Genomic DNA, 17,426 nt, shown 5'->3' on the forward strand with positions numbered 1-17,426 from the left:
CCAACTGGTTAAGTTTAGGCCCTCTAAAGTAGGTTTAAAAAAATAAATAAAAAAATAGGGCGAAGAAAACTTTTTTTTCCTATAGGGCAAAGAAAACGTTTTAATTTGTTTTACCTACTTTCTATAGAAGCATCTAAGAATGAAGTTCTATAGAAAGTAGGTCTGCATCCCCTTAACAATTGTGTGTATTGAGCCGTACTGTATTGTACCCATTCTGCATCTGGTAATAAAATTTTCAATCAATCAATCAATCATTCCAATAACCACTAACTTCATAATTAAAAACGAAAGAAAAGTTGGATGTGTTAGTTGTTTGGATGTCTTAGTTGAAAGGCAGTCGGATGTGTTAGTTGGTTGGATGTCTTAGTTGAAAGGCAGTTGGATGTGTTAGTTGGTTGGATGCCTTAGTTGAAAGACAGTTGGATGTGTTAGTTGGTTGGATGTCTTAGTTGAAAGACAGTTGGATGTGTTAGTTGGTTGGATGTCTTAGTTGAAAGACAGTTGGATGTGTTAGTTGGTTGGATGTTCTACTGAGAACAGTTGAATGCACTTCCGAGCTGCTTCCACATGGAGGCAATTTCTCTTTTTGGGAACTACTTTTTCTGGCGGATGTTTTTTTCAATAAATCTTCGATTTAATGTGTGTTTATTGTATAGCAATAAGGTTGGATGAAAGTGGCAGTTGTATAAAAGCATTACACCACTTGCAGTCGTGATTTGTGAAAAATAAACCATGCCTAGGGGGGTCTAACGACCACCCCTAGGCATGGTTTATTGTTCACAAACCACTCCTGCGCGTGATGTAATGCTTAAACAATAAACACACATTAATTGAAGATGTATTGAAAAAACCATCCGCCAGAAAAAGTAGTTCCCAAAAAAAAAAAAAAAAGTTGCCTCCATGTGGAAGCAGCTCGGAAGTGCATCCAACTGTTCTTAGTAGGACATCCAACAAACTAACACATCCAACTGTCTCTCAACTAAGACATCCAACAAACTAACACATCCAACTGTCTCTCAACTAGGCATCCAACAAACTAACACATCCAACTGTCTCTCAGTTAAGCATTATATCACACGCAGTGTAATGCTTTTATACAACTGCCACATTCATCCAACCTTATTGCTATACAATAAACACACATTAATCGAAGATTTATTGAAAAAACCATCCGCCAGAAAAAGTAGTTCCCACAACAACAAAAAAGACAATTTGCCTCCATGTGGAAGCAGCTCGGAAGTGCATCCAACCAACTAACACATCCAACTGTGTGTTATTGGAATGATTGAGAGAAGTTGCCTCATGTGGAAGCAGCTCGGAAGTGCATCCAACCAACTAACACATCCAACTGTGTGTTATTGGAATGATTGATATCACATTTTATTACCAGATGCAGAATGGGTACAATACAGTACGACTCAATACACACAATTGTTAAGGGTATGCAGACCTACTTTCTATAGAACTTCATTCTTAGATGCTTCTATAGAAAGTAGGTAAAACAAATTAAAACGTTTTCTTTGCCCTATAGGGAAAAAAAAGTTTTCGCCCTATTTTTTTATTTATTTTTTTAAACCTACTTTAGAGGGCCTAAACTTAACCAGTTGGAAACCAAGCGTACAGTAATAAAATTAGCAATCAACCAATCAATCAATTCAATAGACCATGCTCACTTAAAACAGCGCAGCACTCAGCTGCTTCTCTCTCAGTCGGACTCTCCCCCGCCGTTGCAGACAGGAGTGTGTGTGTGTGTATGTGAATGTGTGTGTGTGTGTGGGGGTGGGTGGGTACGCCAGCGTCGGACAGTGTGAGTGAGCGCTGCAGTCAGGGGGAAGGAAGAAGAAATTTAAAATAAAATTGCAAATAATCAATCAATCAATCTGCGATTTTTCTTTTGTTCTACAATGACTCATGACCCATCAATTACATCATCCAACATTGTTTAAAGGACTAAGACATTCGCCGTGACAGAATCGCTTTATATTTAGTCGTTATTATGACGCTATCAACATATCCATTTGTTAAAGATTATTGTCCGCCATCTTGTTTTTCCCGACGGAGTGATGTGATTCGGTTGTGGGCGGGTCCTGGGACCAGGAGCGTGGATTGAGCCCTATACATACGTGTAAATGGACTGTTTCAGCCAATCAGAATCGAGAAATTTGCATGCCGTTGTATAATCTCAACTAAGACATCCAACAAACTAACACATCCAACTGTCTCTCAACTAGGCATCCAACAAACTAACACATCCAACTTTTCTTTAGTTTTTAACCTACTTTCGATAGAACTTCATTCTTAGATGCTTCTATAGAAAGTAGGTAAAACAAATAAAAAGTTTTTTTTGCCCTATAGGAAAAAAGGTTTTCTTTGCCCTATAAGATTATTATAATTTTTTTGTAAACCTACTTTCTATAGAAGCAGCTGCAGGGAGGTGCGCTGTTTTAAGTGAGCGTGGGTTATTGAATTGATTGATTGCTAATTTTATTACTGTCCGTCTTGTTTCCAACTGGTTAAGTTTAGGCCCTCTTTCGAATTTGGTTAAAGTTAGAGTTTGGAATCAGGGCTGGTGGTCTATCGCCCTGCTCTAAAGACAAACTCTAACCGTAACCAACTTCGAAAGAGGGCCTAAACTTAACCAGTTGGAAACAAGGCGGACAGTAATAAAATTAGCAATCAATCAATCAATTCAATAGTCCACGCTCACTTAAAACAGCGCACCTCCCAGCTGCTTCTATAGAAAAAAAAAATTGTTTGCAATTAATCAATCAATTCACGTGATTTTTATTTTGTTCCACAATGACTCATGACCCATCAATTACATCATCCAACATTGTTTAAGCAACTAAGACATTCGCCGTGACAGAATCGTTTTCCATTTAGTCATTATGACGCTATCAACATATCCATTCGTAAAGATTATTGTCCGCCATCTTGTTTTTTTCTACAAAGTCGCACGGCGGAGTGATAGTAATTCGGTTGTGGGCGGGTCCTGGGACCAAGAGCGTGGGAATATGAAAAATAAATACGTGTAAATTGACTGTTTCAGCCAATCAGAATCGAGAAATTTGCATGCCGTTGTATAATTAACATTCATTCTTTCCTTGCTCGACAATGGTAGAACGAACTTCCCACCTGTCAGGACAGCCGAAACCGGCCCAATTTCCTGCCTTAAACTAAAAACACACCAAAAATAAACGAACCTTCTTATTGTATTTAACTATTATGTACCTTACCACTATGTAGTTACTATCCTTATACTACTAGCCATCATGCCAATATGTCTATACTACTATGCACTCTGAGTGTAACACTCATATTCGACACCGTTTGAACAATACCACTTACCCTCCTGCCGACTTGTGTAAGTAGTTTTGGATAAGACAGCTAAATGACTAAATGTAAGAGAAACAACGGTTCCAATAGGAGGATCAAGAAAAAGGGGCGGGTTTACTTTGAAATAGGTAAATTGACAGCTTGTGAGCTCCTGTTGAAGTGAAATAACACCTAACTAAGCAAGATCTCTCACTTTCTCTCCCGAGGTTTTCCAGGCCAACACGCTGCCCCAGAGAGCCCGCGGGTCCTCTATGCCCAACACACTGCCCCAGAGTGCCTGCGGGTCCTCCATGCCCAACACGCTGCCCCAGAGTGCCTGCGGGGCCTCCATGCCCAACACGCTGCCCCAGAGTGCCTGCGGGTCCTCCATGCCCAACACACTGCCCCAGAGTGCCTGCGGGTCCTCCATGCCCAACACGCTGCCCCAGAGTGCCTGCGGGGCCTCCATGCCCAACACGCTGCCCCAGAGTGCCTGCGGGTCCTCCATGCCCAACACACTGCCCCAGAGTGCCTGCGGGTCCTCCATGCCCAACACGCTGCCCCAGAGTGCCTGCGGGTCCTCCATGCCCAACACGCTGCCCCAAAGTGCCTGCGGGTCCTCCATGCCCAACACACTGCCCCAGAGTGCCTGCGAGTCCTCCATGCCCAACACGCTGCCACAGAGTGCCTGCGGGTCCTCCATGCCCAACACACTGCCCCAGAGAGCCCGCGGGTCCTCCATACCCAACACGCTGCCCCAGAGAGCTCCCTCCATGCCCGTCCCCTTCCTGCAGGAGAAGATGGAGGGACTACACCCTTACAAAGACAAAAGCAGAGAGCCAGACTGAGGAGCGTTGGCCGGATCTCCCATCTTGTACACACACATACTCTCCCCCATATGAACTTGAGAACCTACAGACAACCTGCACAGCTCAGAGAAGGTTATGACCGACTGTTAACGCTTCACAAATGCAACTTCCTGGACATTCATAAGACAAGGATGCGGACAGGTTCCATTAAATGGAGTCGCTCTGGAAGATACAAGTAACTGTTGTAAAATATCTTTCAACCGTGTCGATTTTCTTTGGTTCTCGTGTAGCAATCTCAAATTGTATTAATTCTAAAAACCTATCAACTGCCTTTGTCCTGATTGAGGAATGTGTCGTTATCTTTCTGGAACGGATGCCTATGTTCTTTGGTGCTAAGCCTGTTTTCCTGGACTGGAAGACCTCAGAAGTGGTCACTTATGACAACCATGCAGAAGGGGCCTCCTGGTGTATCCCACCATGTACAAATTGTACATAATGACTCAACACTCACAAAACCACTGCTGCATTTCCAAGTTTCTGTCCTAAAACTGCCAATACTTTCATTATGTCAATGCTCTATTTGTTTGTCCTTGATTTATGTGAAATCATGAAAACATACAGCTTGGGTACAACGTGTGGGCTGACTCATTCAAATGGTACCAAAAGAAAATTGACTCGTGAATCTTTTTTTTACAGGAAATGTTCAGTTCCATTTATTGTATAAAGACGCAGATATAACTTGGGTAAATGGTTATAATCAGATTTTCATTCTCGTATAGAAAAGGTAATCTGACGGAACAGAATATAAACTACAAGACTCATTTAACAGCAATCACTAGAATAAAACAAAAACAAAAACAGGTTTGCACACAACTACTAAAAACAGGAGTGGCAAAATAGGTCTGTATGGACGATTAAATACTACGTTAACAACACCTATAAAATGTTCTAGAATGCCAGTCTATTTGGAGAAAATATGAAAAAATAGAAATGCATTGAGTAAAATTAAACAGTAGCTTGGGAAGGGGGGGGGGGGGCTAAGCAGGGGGGAACATGCATTTGTTCTTAGCTAATCTTATCAAACAAGCAAAACAGATCCATACAGCTTCTATTTTTTCTTTAGATTACTATCTTACGCATCCCAAGAATATACACATTATTCTTCAATCTGTAAAAAAAAGAAAGGAAAGGAAGAAGTGGAGTTGGTGGTTCCACATTCAATGCATAATGTTAAGAAACATTCATTACACGTTTTGAACATTTACTATACTCTACCACCTCACAGTCATTGCTTAGTTAGTAAGACTTCATTCAGTTTAAAAAAAAGCAAAAGCAAAAAAAAAGAACAAAAATAAAGCAGAAAAATACATCGATAAGGTGTAATTGAGTTGTGTGTACACTGATTGGAGGGAATAAAGGCTACTGTGTTAAACTGGACAAAGACCGTTAAAAAAAGGTAGGAGAGCGTGTCTGGGACTAAGTATTTAAATCACGTTTTAAAGGGCAGGAGGAGGGAACTCGCCAGGCGAGCGGAGGACGTCTTGGGCGGGGGGGGGGGCGGAGGGGACGTTATTGGGCGCCTGATGAGGAGCCTTGGCTTCCCTGTCCGTATCCGTACTGGCTGTAATACTGGTTCCACTGGCTCTGGTTCTGGTAGTACTGCTGCCACTGCTGAGCGTACTGGGGAGGGAAGACAAATGAGTAAGTACAGGGTGCCTGTGGGTCTCAAGTTCAAACAAAGACAATGGAACGGCAAGTACAGGGTTCCTGCAGGTCTCAACGAGTTAAAATTAAGACCTTTTAAAGACCAATCTGAATAGAATTTAATACCCATTTCACAGCTGTACTGGAAGAAAAGTATGAAGGAAAATGAATACGATTGAAGTAATTCCCCAACAATTTGTTTGGAATTACGGGCTATTACCGTTCAGACATTTCCACCCCAAACACATTTAAACACTGTACAGAGAAAGTATGGCAACATAAAAGTAACCTCCTAATCAAATACATTTTAAAGAACTATATCAAAAACATATTTAAGATCTTTTTAACACTAGCACAGCCGACAAGGGGTCACATGACCCCTAGGCATTTTCAATAAATGTATCCTCATCACTTGGTCGAGCTCCAGCTCTGTCACTCAACGACTTTTCCTAAAAGTACCAGTTTTATCTGGCACGGTTTCTGAAATTTCAAAATGATTCCGGAAAATGTAATTAGAATGTTATTCCACATATGGGCCGTTGGAACAGACGAAAGTCACAGCACTTTGCGAGCGTCTAGCGCAGGGGTGGCCAACCTGTGGCTCGCGAGCCGCATGTGGCTCTTTGCCCGTCAATGTGTGGCTCTTTCATAAAAAAAAATAATAATAATACCGGTATATATTATTTTTTATTTACATTTCTTTTTTTTGGTCACTCAAACCTACATTTCATTGTGGTAAACCTCATATTTTTATATTCAGAGGTAATTATATAGTTTACACTGTTTATTTTTCTCATATAAGCTGTCGAATCGTCTGACCCGTTCCTGGCGGGAATTAGTGGCATTTTCTCCATGGCTGTGCTAGTGTTAAGGCCTCGGAGGATTAGATGGAAGACGTTTTAAGACCCTGCAGGAACCCTGGAGTAAATCACCAGGAAAGCCCCCAATTTAATCTTCCAGGCAGCACGCAAACCTGGTGGCTATTTGGGTTCCTCCTGGCCCCTGACATCTATTGTGTACCTCTTGTAACTGGTAAAGACTTAAATGTAAAAACAGTTAGTGTCTAAACTCAGGGGTCATGTAGCCTCGACGTCCTCTTCATGCGACCAGCTTGAGGGCTAAGAACACATATCACCATTCCTCATCAACGCATCTTCAGGCCCCCTTCTCCACCCCATACCTCCACACACACCAGGTATCCATCTATGCAGCTTTCCTCTCCCAACATGAGTCAATCCTGACCCCATCACTCAACCATCTACATGCCATTCTGCACACTTCTCCTTTAAAAGCCTCCCTTACGCATAACCAGGTGTCAAGTCTTCTCGCCGCACCAGAATTCCTGCAGACACGTCAGGTTTCCACTCTCGTGTCATGGAATGAGCTACGAGATTATTAAAGGACGCGCCGACGTATCGGCAAACGACCGATATCGGCCTATTTGGGCTTTGAAAAGGACGATCCGGATCGCTCCGGTTATATTTCTTCTGTAGAATGGGCATTTTTGTGACCTTTTCACTGGGAGTGTGCTGCTTATTACCAGTGCCAAGTGAACAAACACTAACAAGCAGCAAGTACATTTCTCTTGACTTCTCTCATTGCCATGGCTGTGTCCTTTGTGAGGGGAATGTAACCAGATGGTTGTTTGCACAGAACCGCCTCAGAAGTCGCCCCTTGGAAACTGTGTGGAAACTAGGGCTGGGCGATATGGCAAAAAATCATATCGCGATAACGATATGATAATATTATCATATTTCTCGATATCGATAATTATCGAAATTGTTATAAGTAAAAAAGATGTATGTTTATTTTGCAGCAATTCTTTGTCGTTGCCGCCATCTTTAATGTTACATCCCCTCACACTCCAGTTCTCAGGCTGCAGCTGGTTTAAAAGCTAAAGTAAACCGGCTTCTCTGCTGGCTGTGGCTCCAGGGGAGTTGAACAGTTCTGGCTCTGCTAGTTTATTTTAGATCTTTTGGCGCTTTTTTGGTGGACAAACCACCGCACATGTGCACCGTGACTGGAGTCTAGCTCTGCTAGCACACATAGCCTACTGTGTACAGACGGTTTCAAACTGTATTTTAAATTAGAAAGCAAACAAAATAAATTTAAAGAGAAAAATAAAAAATAAACTTAAAGAGAAAAATAAATCTCAATTTGGTCAGTATTGTCATTTGGACAAGCAAAGCCATTACTTTAACACTATGATCGCCGGGGACGAGTTTACACGTCATTCCTAGCCATGCTCATTCTGCCGAAGACGCCGTAACTCGTCTTTGATGTCAATATTTCAAAAATCTGTCATCGAAATCATATTTCCTTTCCGCACTGCTGATCTCCTCTCAACTCTCTAGCGGTTCAAGAGCGCCATCTGGTGGCCGATCGGCAGATCGCCAACCGGAAATGAACCTTTGAACCGGAAGTGCTCATCCATATGTGGTCCGGGCACTCGCTATCGTTAGAGAGACTCCGTCTTGATACAGTGAACATCGATCGGTGCAAATAACTCAAAAAAACAACATGATTTGGACGTATATACTATTATACAACCTGGAAATGGATCGGGCATTTCTCCATCCCATAATAGAAAACAATTCTGTTCCACGCTCATCTGCCAGCGGCGCGAGGAAGCCACGGTGAGTTTCAACGTTATTTTCTAACGTCTTCTATACTAACTGATCTGATGAACATATGACCCACTCTGGATGAATCATCTAACGCTGACCACGGAATTATAAACGATCCCCCGCCCATCCGGTCATCATCAGATGATACGTAGAAACTTCTAGAATCACGTCCAGTTGAAATTTTTTATCTCACGCCGATTGCTATCAAACTGTATTTCATCATCAATATAATGCATTTGGAGCTATAAATCAAGTTCTGGAGAAAGCTGCAGAAAACGATAAAAACACTTATACTTTAGACCATATTTTAGTATGAAACAGTTGGCCGAAGACCGAATGCAAATATATATATGTTTTTTTTTTTAGCTACCTGATTATGGCAAAAGACATGATTATGGCTAAACTTAACTTAAATAATATTAATAATCACTATTATGGGCCCATAAAACATTTATTCAGCACTTTTGAATGCATACATTAATTCCAGACTGACTGCTGAAAGATTGTACAATTTAAACATTTTCTCTTTGCATACAACAAAATGTGCATTAAAGTCAAGTGCATTTTCTTTTCTCTGTAGGATAATTACAACAAAGTGCATTCAGAACAAAGCCACGGTGCTTTAAAACTGCATAACGATTGCATAAAGATACACACAGGACTGTTGCATTTACTACATCTCCCATGACTCTTAGCGGGGGATGACGTGGCTTACGAGAGACTACAACGATTGATGACGACTTCCTGTCCTCGCATTTCCATTTGCGGTTTAACGATACATTTTCAACAACAGATTGCTGCTAATTAAACACTTCATTTAAACGGAGTAACGTTAACGTTATGTCGAGTTCATACGTGTAGTGTAGTATGAACTCGTCATAACGTTAACATTACTCAGTGTCCACTGTTGCTGCCACCGTTGCGTCGCAGATGGATGGTACACTGTTAGCTCCGTAGCTAATCCGCTCCTAGACTACTGATGGCAGTACCGTTAACGTCGGAGCTGATCAATACTCTGTTTTTTTCTAATTTAGTTTAGAACCGGGTTTCGGGGGGCATCCCTACTCCCAAGAGGAGTTAGTTATCACAGGCTGTAGAATGCAGGAAGAGCTGCCAAGCTGCTCACGTTACATGTTGCGCATGCTACCGGTATGTCTGTAGTAGTCGCGTTTTGATGACGTCATCACAACAACACGTTATTTGACTTTCGGTCATATATTTTCGGTGCTAAAACCCTTTCGGCCGAAAGCCGAAAGAGCCGTTTTAACCATTTTCGGCCGATAATTTTCGGTAGCCAAATTTTCGGTGCATCCCTAATGAATATGTGAATGAAAAAGTTTAACGTTGCTACACCCTGAACAATACATATAGGACATTGAATGGGCCATAATAATGGCAATTTAGCAATAGAATTTAAAAAGTTATAGCCCTGCAAAGAAGGGGAACTTCTCCATAGACAAATAGAGCTGGCGAGGGATGGTAAATTATGAATTTAACCCATGGCGATTAAAGTGTTAAGTTGCAGGCAAGAAAGACAAGTCTGTCCACCAGGGGAGGAAACTAACTTTTTGGCTTACCAGCCAACTGGCGGTAAATTAATCACACTGTCTCTACTCTTCAAAATATTACATCATTAAATCACATATTAACATGAAAGAGGGAACTATTCTGGACTGGGTTGGGCTGAACTGGGCAGTGAAAGATGCTGGGTTGGGCTGGTCTAGGTTATACTGAATGATGAATTGAAAATGAATTGAAAATGGGGGACCCTGATGTAAACAAGACGAAAGTCTTTCTCTGGTCTGCATCCCCTTAACAATTGCATGTATTGAGCCGTACTGTACTGTACCCATTCTGCAATCTGTTAAATAAAGTTTTCATTCATCACAGCTCAACTACTAGGAATGTGTGTCTGACTCTTAAGTGCAGGAAATATTCATCAGAAAGGGGGGACATGATGGAGGGAATGGAAAGAGCAGGTTTGACAGGAGCAGGGTTGAAGGGATTGATTGATTGAAAAGTTTATTAACAGATTGCAGAATGGGTACAATACAGTACAGCTCAATACACACAATTGTTAAGGGGATGCAGACCAGAGAAGGACTTTAGTCTTGTTTACATCAGGGTCCCCCATTTCAGTCCTGTTTGCTTAATGCCTTGTCCACTTCCTCCACACTCCAATATGTTATGATGAATTGAAAATGGGGGACCCTGATGTAAACAAGACGAAAGTCTTTCTCTGGTCTGCATCCCCTTAACAATTGCATGTATTGAGCCGTACTGTACTGTACCCATTCTGCAATCTGTTAAATAAAGTTTTCATTCATCACAGCTCAACTACTAGGAATGTGTGTCTGACTCTTAAGTGCAGGAAATATTCATCAGAAAGGGGGGACATGATGGAGGGAATGGAAAGAGCAGGTTTGACAGGAGCAGGGTTGAAGGGATTGATTGATTGAAAAGTGTATTAACAGATTGCAGAATGGGTACAGTACAGTTCAATACATACAATTGTTAAGGGGATGCAGACCAGAGAAAGACTTTCGTCTTGTTTACATCAGGGTCCCCCATTTTCAATTCATCATAACATATTGGAGTGTGGAGGAAGTGGACAAGGCATTAAGCAAACAGGACTGAAATGGGGGACCCTGATGTAAACAAGACTAAAGTCCTTCTCTGGTCTGCATCCCCTTAACAATTGTGTGTATTGAGCTGTACTGTATTGTACCCATTCTGCAATCTGTTAATAAAGTTTTCAATCAATCAATCAATACTGGGTTGGGCAGTGAAAGAACCAAGCATTTCACTGTAATGTAATAGCTAAATAAAACAACTTGAACTTGACTTGTTACATTTGCACTCTGGTTGTATGCCAAATGTATTCTGGTTGTACTGTACTTGTGCTGTAAGATGACAATACATTGGAACAGAATCGACAACGCTAGGGGTTCAGCAGGTGTGTTCTGAATGCCAAATATGACAACATCACCGTTGTGAAGGGCATATGGGCGAGTGGTGATATGCTGGGAAACCCGGTAATAATAAAACGTCACTCGGCTGCATTTAAGCAAAGCCGCTCAGTATAGTCGTCCACTATGTTGAATGCGCGTTATGGTAGCTTGTTACATGCTAGGTAGCTAGCCGGCTAATGCTGGTTGACTTGTCATTCTCATCCGACTCGAAGGAGACGCGTCGCGTGCTGTTGTTCGCCCCCATGTCAGACCGCACCGATATCCGAAAGCGACGACTCTACATGCAATTATTTTCATCCACTCATGTGTTTTTGTAAGTTTGTCTACGTTGTCAAGCCGGCTGCCGGTGGCAGGAGTTTGTAGGTCTGCGCGCAGTGGTCTGTCCACTTCCCCTAGATGGGCGGCATCTTCTAGAAAACGAGTGTTCATTGGAGGAGCTTAGAGCGCATCTGTACAACGATGATGTTCATTGGTTATGGTCTGATTATTATGTGGCGCAAATGGGAGGAATCAAGGGGGGAGTCAGAGTTCGGTTTGTGTCAGTGAGCGAATCAGCAGATTGCAGAATGATTTTTTTGTTTTGTTTTGTAATTACTAGTACTCGCCAGACTGGCGAGTGCTCTTCATGAATTACTCGCCAAACGTAAAAAATACTCGCAATTGGCGAGTAAAGTGGCCTAATTTCCTCCCCTGCTGTCCACTGTCTCTGGTTTTAAAACTGCCATGTTGCAGGTCAAAAAAAAAAAAATATTGGATTAGTTATTCGATATCGATAAAAATATATCGCGATATTTATCGTTATAGTTATATCGCCCAGCCCTAGTGGAAACCATCCGTCCATCACTGGGCTAAGCTCAACCAAACAACGTAGTAGGAGAGCGCTGAAGAGGAAGCTATCCATGTAGCTACTAGCTGACTAGTTAGCATGTCAGTAGCTACTAGCTGACTACCGTAGTTAGCATGTCAGTAGCTACTAGCTGACTAGTTAACATGTCAGTAGACCATTATTGCGGTCTTTGTAAGGAATGCCGAAAAAGAAAATTATTCAAAGAAGGTAGAAAACATCACAACTAAACCAGCGGCTAGTAGTTTCTCATAGGACGCTGATTAATCTGTATCACAAGTGATATAGGTGGGGTATCTGATAGACTGGTTTCTGGTCCACGTTAGACACTGTGTTACACTGTTTCTCCATAGAGCTCCATTATACTTTTAGTCAGGGGGGTGGCCATGGTTTCTCCAGAGCTCCATTATACTTTTAGTCAGGGGGTGGCCATGGTTCCTCCATTGAGCCCCGTTGTAACTCAGTCACGTGATTCAGCGGGTATTGCCGATTGGCTCAAGCGCGGTAAGTTTATAAACAAGAAACCCATCTATAGGTGCATCCCTAGAGATATAACCTAAAGCAGTGGTTCTCAACTGGTCTAGCCTCGGGACCCAACATTTTCCTTAAGTCGCGACCCAAAAACCCAATGAAATTAAATAATAATAATAAAAAATAATTATGCTTCTTAGCAGACTTCTTAGCTTAACATAACAGACTTACGTTTGGGGGAACTAATGGGATAACTGGGGTTGCAACAAAAGTGCAACTAGGGCTAAAAACCCAATGAAATAAAATAAAAATAAATAATATGCTTCTTAGCAGATTTCTTAGCTTAACACTTTGATCGCCATGGTTAAATTCATAATTTACCATCCCTAGCCAGCTCTATTTGTCTATGGAGAAGTTCCCCTTCTTTGCAGGGCTATAACTTTTTAAATTGTATTGCTCAATTGACATTATTATGGCCCATTCAATGTCCTATATCTATTGTTCAGGGTGTAGCAACGTTATACTTTTTCATTCACATATTCATACTAAAATACGGTCTAAAGTATAAGTATGTTTTTATCGTTTTCTGCAGCTTTCTCCAGAACTTTATGTATAGCCCCAAATGCATTGATGATCAAATACAGTTTGGTAGCGATCGGTGCCAGATAAAAAATGTCAACTGGAGGTACTTCTAGAAGTTACTACGTATGATCTGATGTTGACCGGATGGGCGGGGGGTCGTTTATAATTCCGTGGGCAACGTTACATCATTCATCTAGTGTGGGTCATATGATCATCAGAGCAGTTTATATCGAACACGGTAATAATAAACGCTGAAACTTACCCCAGTCTCCTCGGGCCGTTGGGCGATCAGCTTGGAGTAGACAGTTTTCTATTATGGGATGTTGATCTAGATGAACCATTTCCAGGTTGTATAATACTATATACGTCCAAATAACGTTGTTTATTGAGTTAGGGCGAGCGATTGATTATCCAGTGTGTCGAGATGGAGTCCTGCTAACGATCGCGAGTGCCCGGACGAAATATGGGTGAGCACTTCCTGTTTGGCGCGTCACTTCCTGTTGGGCGATCTGCCACCAGATGGCGCTCTTGAACCGTTAAGAGAGTTGAGTGGAGCTCAGCAGTATATCTCAGGTCCCCGGAGGAGAAATATGATTTCGATTGATATCAAAGACGTGTTACGGCGTCTTCGGCAGAATGAGCATGGCGGGCAATGATGAGTTTCGGCGTTTCCGGCGATTAAAGTATTAACATAACAGACCTAAGTTTGGGGGAACTAATGGGATAACTGGGGTTGCAACAAAAGTGCAACTAGGGCTAAAAACCCAATGAAATAAAATAATAATAATAAATAACTATCCTTCTTAGCAGACTTCTTAGCTTAACATCCCAGGGAACTAATGGGATAACTGGGGATGTTGTTTGCTCTTAAAGTCTTAAAAGTCTGGGGTGATGGTAGACAAAGCAACTCTGAGGTCATGCTCAATGTCCAATCTGTTCCTCCGCTTTGTCTTCAGCTGAACCAGAGCTGAGAAGCCACTTTCACAAAGATAGGTAGTGCAAAATATATATATTTTTTAAACCTTTTTTTCCACACATCCGCAACCCACTCAAAATGGCCCCGCGACCCACTTTTGGGTCGCGTCCCACCAGTTGAGAAACACTGACCTAAAGGATGAACCCTGAAACCACTGCCGTTCATTACCTGCTGGTACTGCTGGTTGTACGTCTGTTGCTGCTGCTGTTGCTGCTGCTGCTGCTGTTGCTGCTGCTGCTGTGTCTGCTGCTGCTGCTGTTGCTGGGGGTACGTCTGTCCAGTCGTGGCCGGCGTCTGGCTGTATCCTGGGTACTGGCTGTAGTTGCCGTAGTAACTCTGGTTGTAGTTGCCGCCCTGATTGTATGCTTGGTTATAGCCTGGACTGTAGCTCTGAAAGGTGAAACAACAAGTACGATTTTTAAGATTCAAAAGTTCAATCGGAAAACGGTAACCATAACGACACGCGTCCGGGTGACAACGGTACCTGGTTGTATGCTCCCTTGTTGTAAGGCGTGGCGGTGGCGGCTGGGCGGCTGTAGCTTCCCCCCGACTGCTGGTTGCGATTGTAGGTACCGCGTCCGTTTGAGCCACTGTCACGGTAGCTGCTGCCCCAACGGTTCTGGTTGTTGCCACGATTGTTGTAGCCTGGGAAGTAACCAAGATGACGGTTTAAAAAGGTGCGTGTTAAAACAATAGCCCTTCCCACTTCATCCAAATAGCCCTTCCCACTTCATCCAATCAGGAGAGAGAACTCCACACTGCAAAATGTGGTCAGCAATAATAAGAAAAATACAAATAAATAAAGTGAGTTTTAAGTAAATGTGTCCTTGAAACAAGTAAAATAATCTACCAGTGCAGTAAGCAAATTTGGCTTAGTGAGATTTCTTGAAATAACTACAAATATCCAGGGTTCCCTCTCCCGATTGGATAAAGTGGGAACGGGAAAACAGAACATGTATTTCCTGTTTACTGCAGAGCGGAGGGACTGGGAGACCCATGTTACGGACCAGACCCTCTATATCAGTGATGGCTGTTGGAACGTAGAGCTTATTTAAACAGAAAAACCCCACTTAAGTAACTCCTCCCCTCTAAACCCTCCTCACCTCCTCCGTTCCCACCGCGGTTCTGGTAGCCCCCGCCGCTGCCGCTGCCCCCGCCTCCACCACCACCACCACCACCACCACTGCCGCCCCGCGCTCCATCGCGGTTGTCTCCGAAGCGCTGGGTGGTGGCGCCGCGCCCCCGGAAGCCGCCCTGCCGGTAGTCGAAGCGGGGCGGCCCGGCCTTGCGGCCCTCCTCATTGTACTGCTTCACCAGCTTGTCCGCGTCGTCGCGCTGCAGCTCCACGAACGTCACGTCCTCCAGGAAGTCACTGCCCTCGGGGAGCGTGAAGTTGGCTTGAAGGAGCGACAAGAGAGGAGGAGGGCGACCCCGACAGGAAAAGGAAGACAGCCCATCCAAAGAAAGAAGGATGGAGAGCGAGAGAGAGAGAGAGAGAAAATAAGGGGGGACGGGGAGGGGGGGTTGTAGTGAAGACCAGAACAGCCACACACCACCGGGAGACAAGAGGAACACAGTTAGTGCCGCGCAGGGGAAACGCAAAAGCATCAGAGAATGTACAACTAAAGGGCAGGGCAGATGAAGGGAGATGACATGTGTTTGGCAGGGGATGGAACAAACGTTACCTCCAGAACATGGAGATAGCATTTGCTCAAGCAAACACAGGAGAGGAGGAGGGAGGAGACTTCAGTACGGGGGAGAGTACATAGGGGCGACTAGGAGATTGGGGACAGAGGAAAGTGCACTGCAAACCGAGGGCTGATGATGATGACGTAATGTTGTTACAAATAGAGTACAGCGAGCCACTACCCGTAACAGGTTTGGGGAAACATCCGTTTTCGAGGAAGCCAAATTGTGCAATTGTTGGTTCATTAACATAGCCTCAACTCACAGGCCAAAGTCTCAGTTTGCAGTGCAATAAAAAGGAGGAAATCGTATGGCAAGTGAAAGATAAGAGGGCAAAAAAATAAATAAAAGGAGGAATCAAAATTCAGGTGGACGTTTAAAAAAAGTAAAAAGATAAATAAAAGAAATAAAAATTCTGGCCAGAGGCTATGATGAGGGGAGGGGGTGGGGGGGGGGGCATCTTCCAAGTTTGATTCAAGATATATATATAAAAAATAAAAAAAAAACAGAAAGAAAAAAAAACAGAAAAAGTAAAGAGCTTTCTGGTGTTTTTTTTTTCTCTTTTTTTTTGGTTGATTGTTATCCACAGCGTTCCTACCTTTCATTTCTAAAACAGCATGATCGGGCACATCCTTCCCCTGCTCATCAGTTTGCTTTAATGTTCGTTCTTTAAAATCCTCGTCCGTGGGACAAATTACAATAGCCTTGCGTTGAAAACCTTCAAAAGGACGCATTTTTCGTCTCTGGGCTGATCCATATACATTTGTCTAGCAATGGTGACAAGAAAGAGGTAGAAGGCTTGTTTGTTATTGTTTACTTGTTGTTATGGCTTTCCACTGGAAGGAAGCTGGAACCCTGCAATAATCAAGTGAGAGAGGTTTGGCTTGGTTGTCAGTCTATGTTTGTTTAATTACTGGCCTCTCGTCACTCCACAGAACTCACCTGGGCGCTCAGCGCATCTGCGTCTTCCCGTGACCCAAACATCAACAAGGTACAAACAGAGGAACCCCCCCTGCACACATCGAGAAGCTGAGCTGTCTGTCGGACACGTATCCCTACGTTATATTACAAACCAAGCAGTGAATTGTGAAGGAATCTTAGCAGAGGAACAAAATAAAACAAAAACAGTGCTGTACAGTAGATGTGTTGAGTTAGAACTACGTCGAGTCATGTTCCGATGCGTTAGAACAATTTGGTCGTCATTAGTTTCACTGTCTCGTAATGCAAACATACACACACAACATCATCTTCATAAAACAAACAAACAAACAAAAGACATCACATCATCAACAACAACAACAAAAATAATCTCAAATCAGTCGCTATCAGAAGGTCATCTTGATACCTGTACCTGTCTCAGTTCCCCACACGCTCCGCTTCATTAGCAATGGAAATCACAGAGCCTTGATCGTGATTAAACACCTGATCGGTATAACTGGC

The 17,426-nt window shown here is 42.9% G+C and overlaps 2 protein-coding genes across 2 annotated transcripts in view; one reads left to right on the top strand and one right to left on the bottom strand.

Moving 5' to 3' along the window:
* Positions 1 to 4,732, top strand: part of rasgrp4 (RAS guanyl releasing protein 4) — a 69,131-nt gene extending 64,399 nt beyond the window's left edge. The window contains exon 17 of the mRNA XM_084319591.1: positions 3,543 to 4,732. Coding sequence (XP_084175717.1) covers positions 3,543 to 4,163 — 621 coding nt within the window. The 3' untranslated portion in view covers positions 4,164 to 4,732. The remainder of the gene's footprint in view (positions 1 to 3,542) is intronic.
* A 106-nt stretch (positions 4,733 to 4,838) lies between these two features.
* The window catches only part of hnrnpul1 (heterogeneous nuclear ribonucleoprotein U-like 1), a 39,643-nt gene continuing 27,055 nt past the window's right edge, over positions 4,839 to 17,426 (bottom strand). The window contains exons 12-16 of the mRNA XM_084319578.1: positions 16,585 to 16,753; positions 15,404 to 15,697; positions 14,785 to 14,945; positions 14,469 to 14,690; positions 4,839 to 5,804 (exon numbers count right to left, since the gene is read on the bottom strand). Of these exons, the coding sequence (XP_084175704.1) occupies positions 5,694 to 5,804; positions 14,469 to 14,690; positions 14,785 to 14,945; positions 15,404 to 15,697; positions 16,585 to 16,753 (957 nt within the window). The 3' untranslated portion in view covers positions 4,839 to 5,693. The remainder of the gene's footprint in view (positions 5,805 to 14,468; positions 14,691 to 14,784; positions 14,946 to 15,403; positions 15,698 to 16,584; positions 16,754 to 17,426) is intronic.

This window comes from Notolepis coatsorum, assembly GCF_963971535.1.
Source record: "Notolepis coatsorum genome assembly, chromosome: 1".
NCBI classification, from domain to species: domain Eukaryota; kingdom Metazoa; phylum Chordata; class Actinopteri; order Aulopiformes; family Paralepididae; genus Notolepis; species Notolepis coatsorum.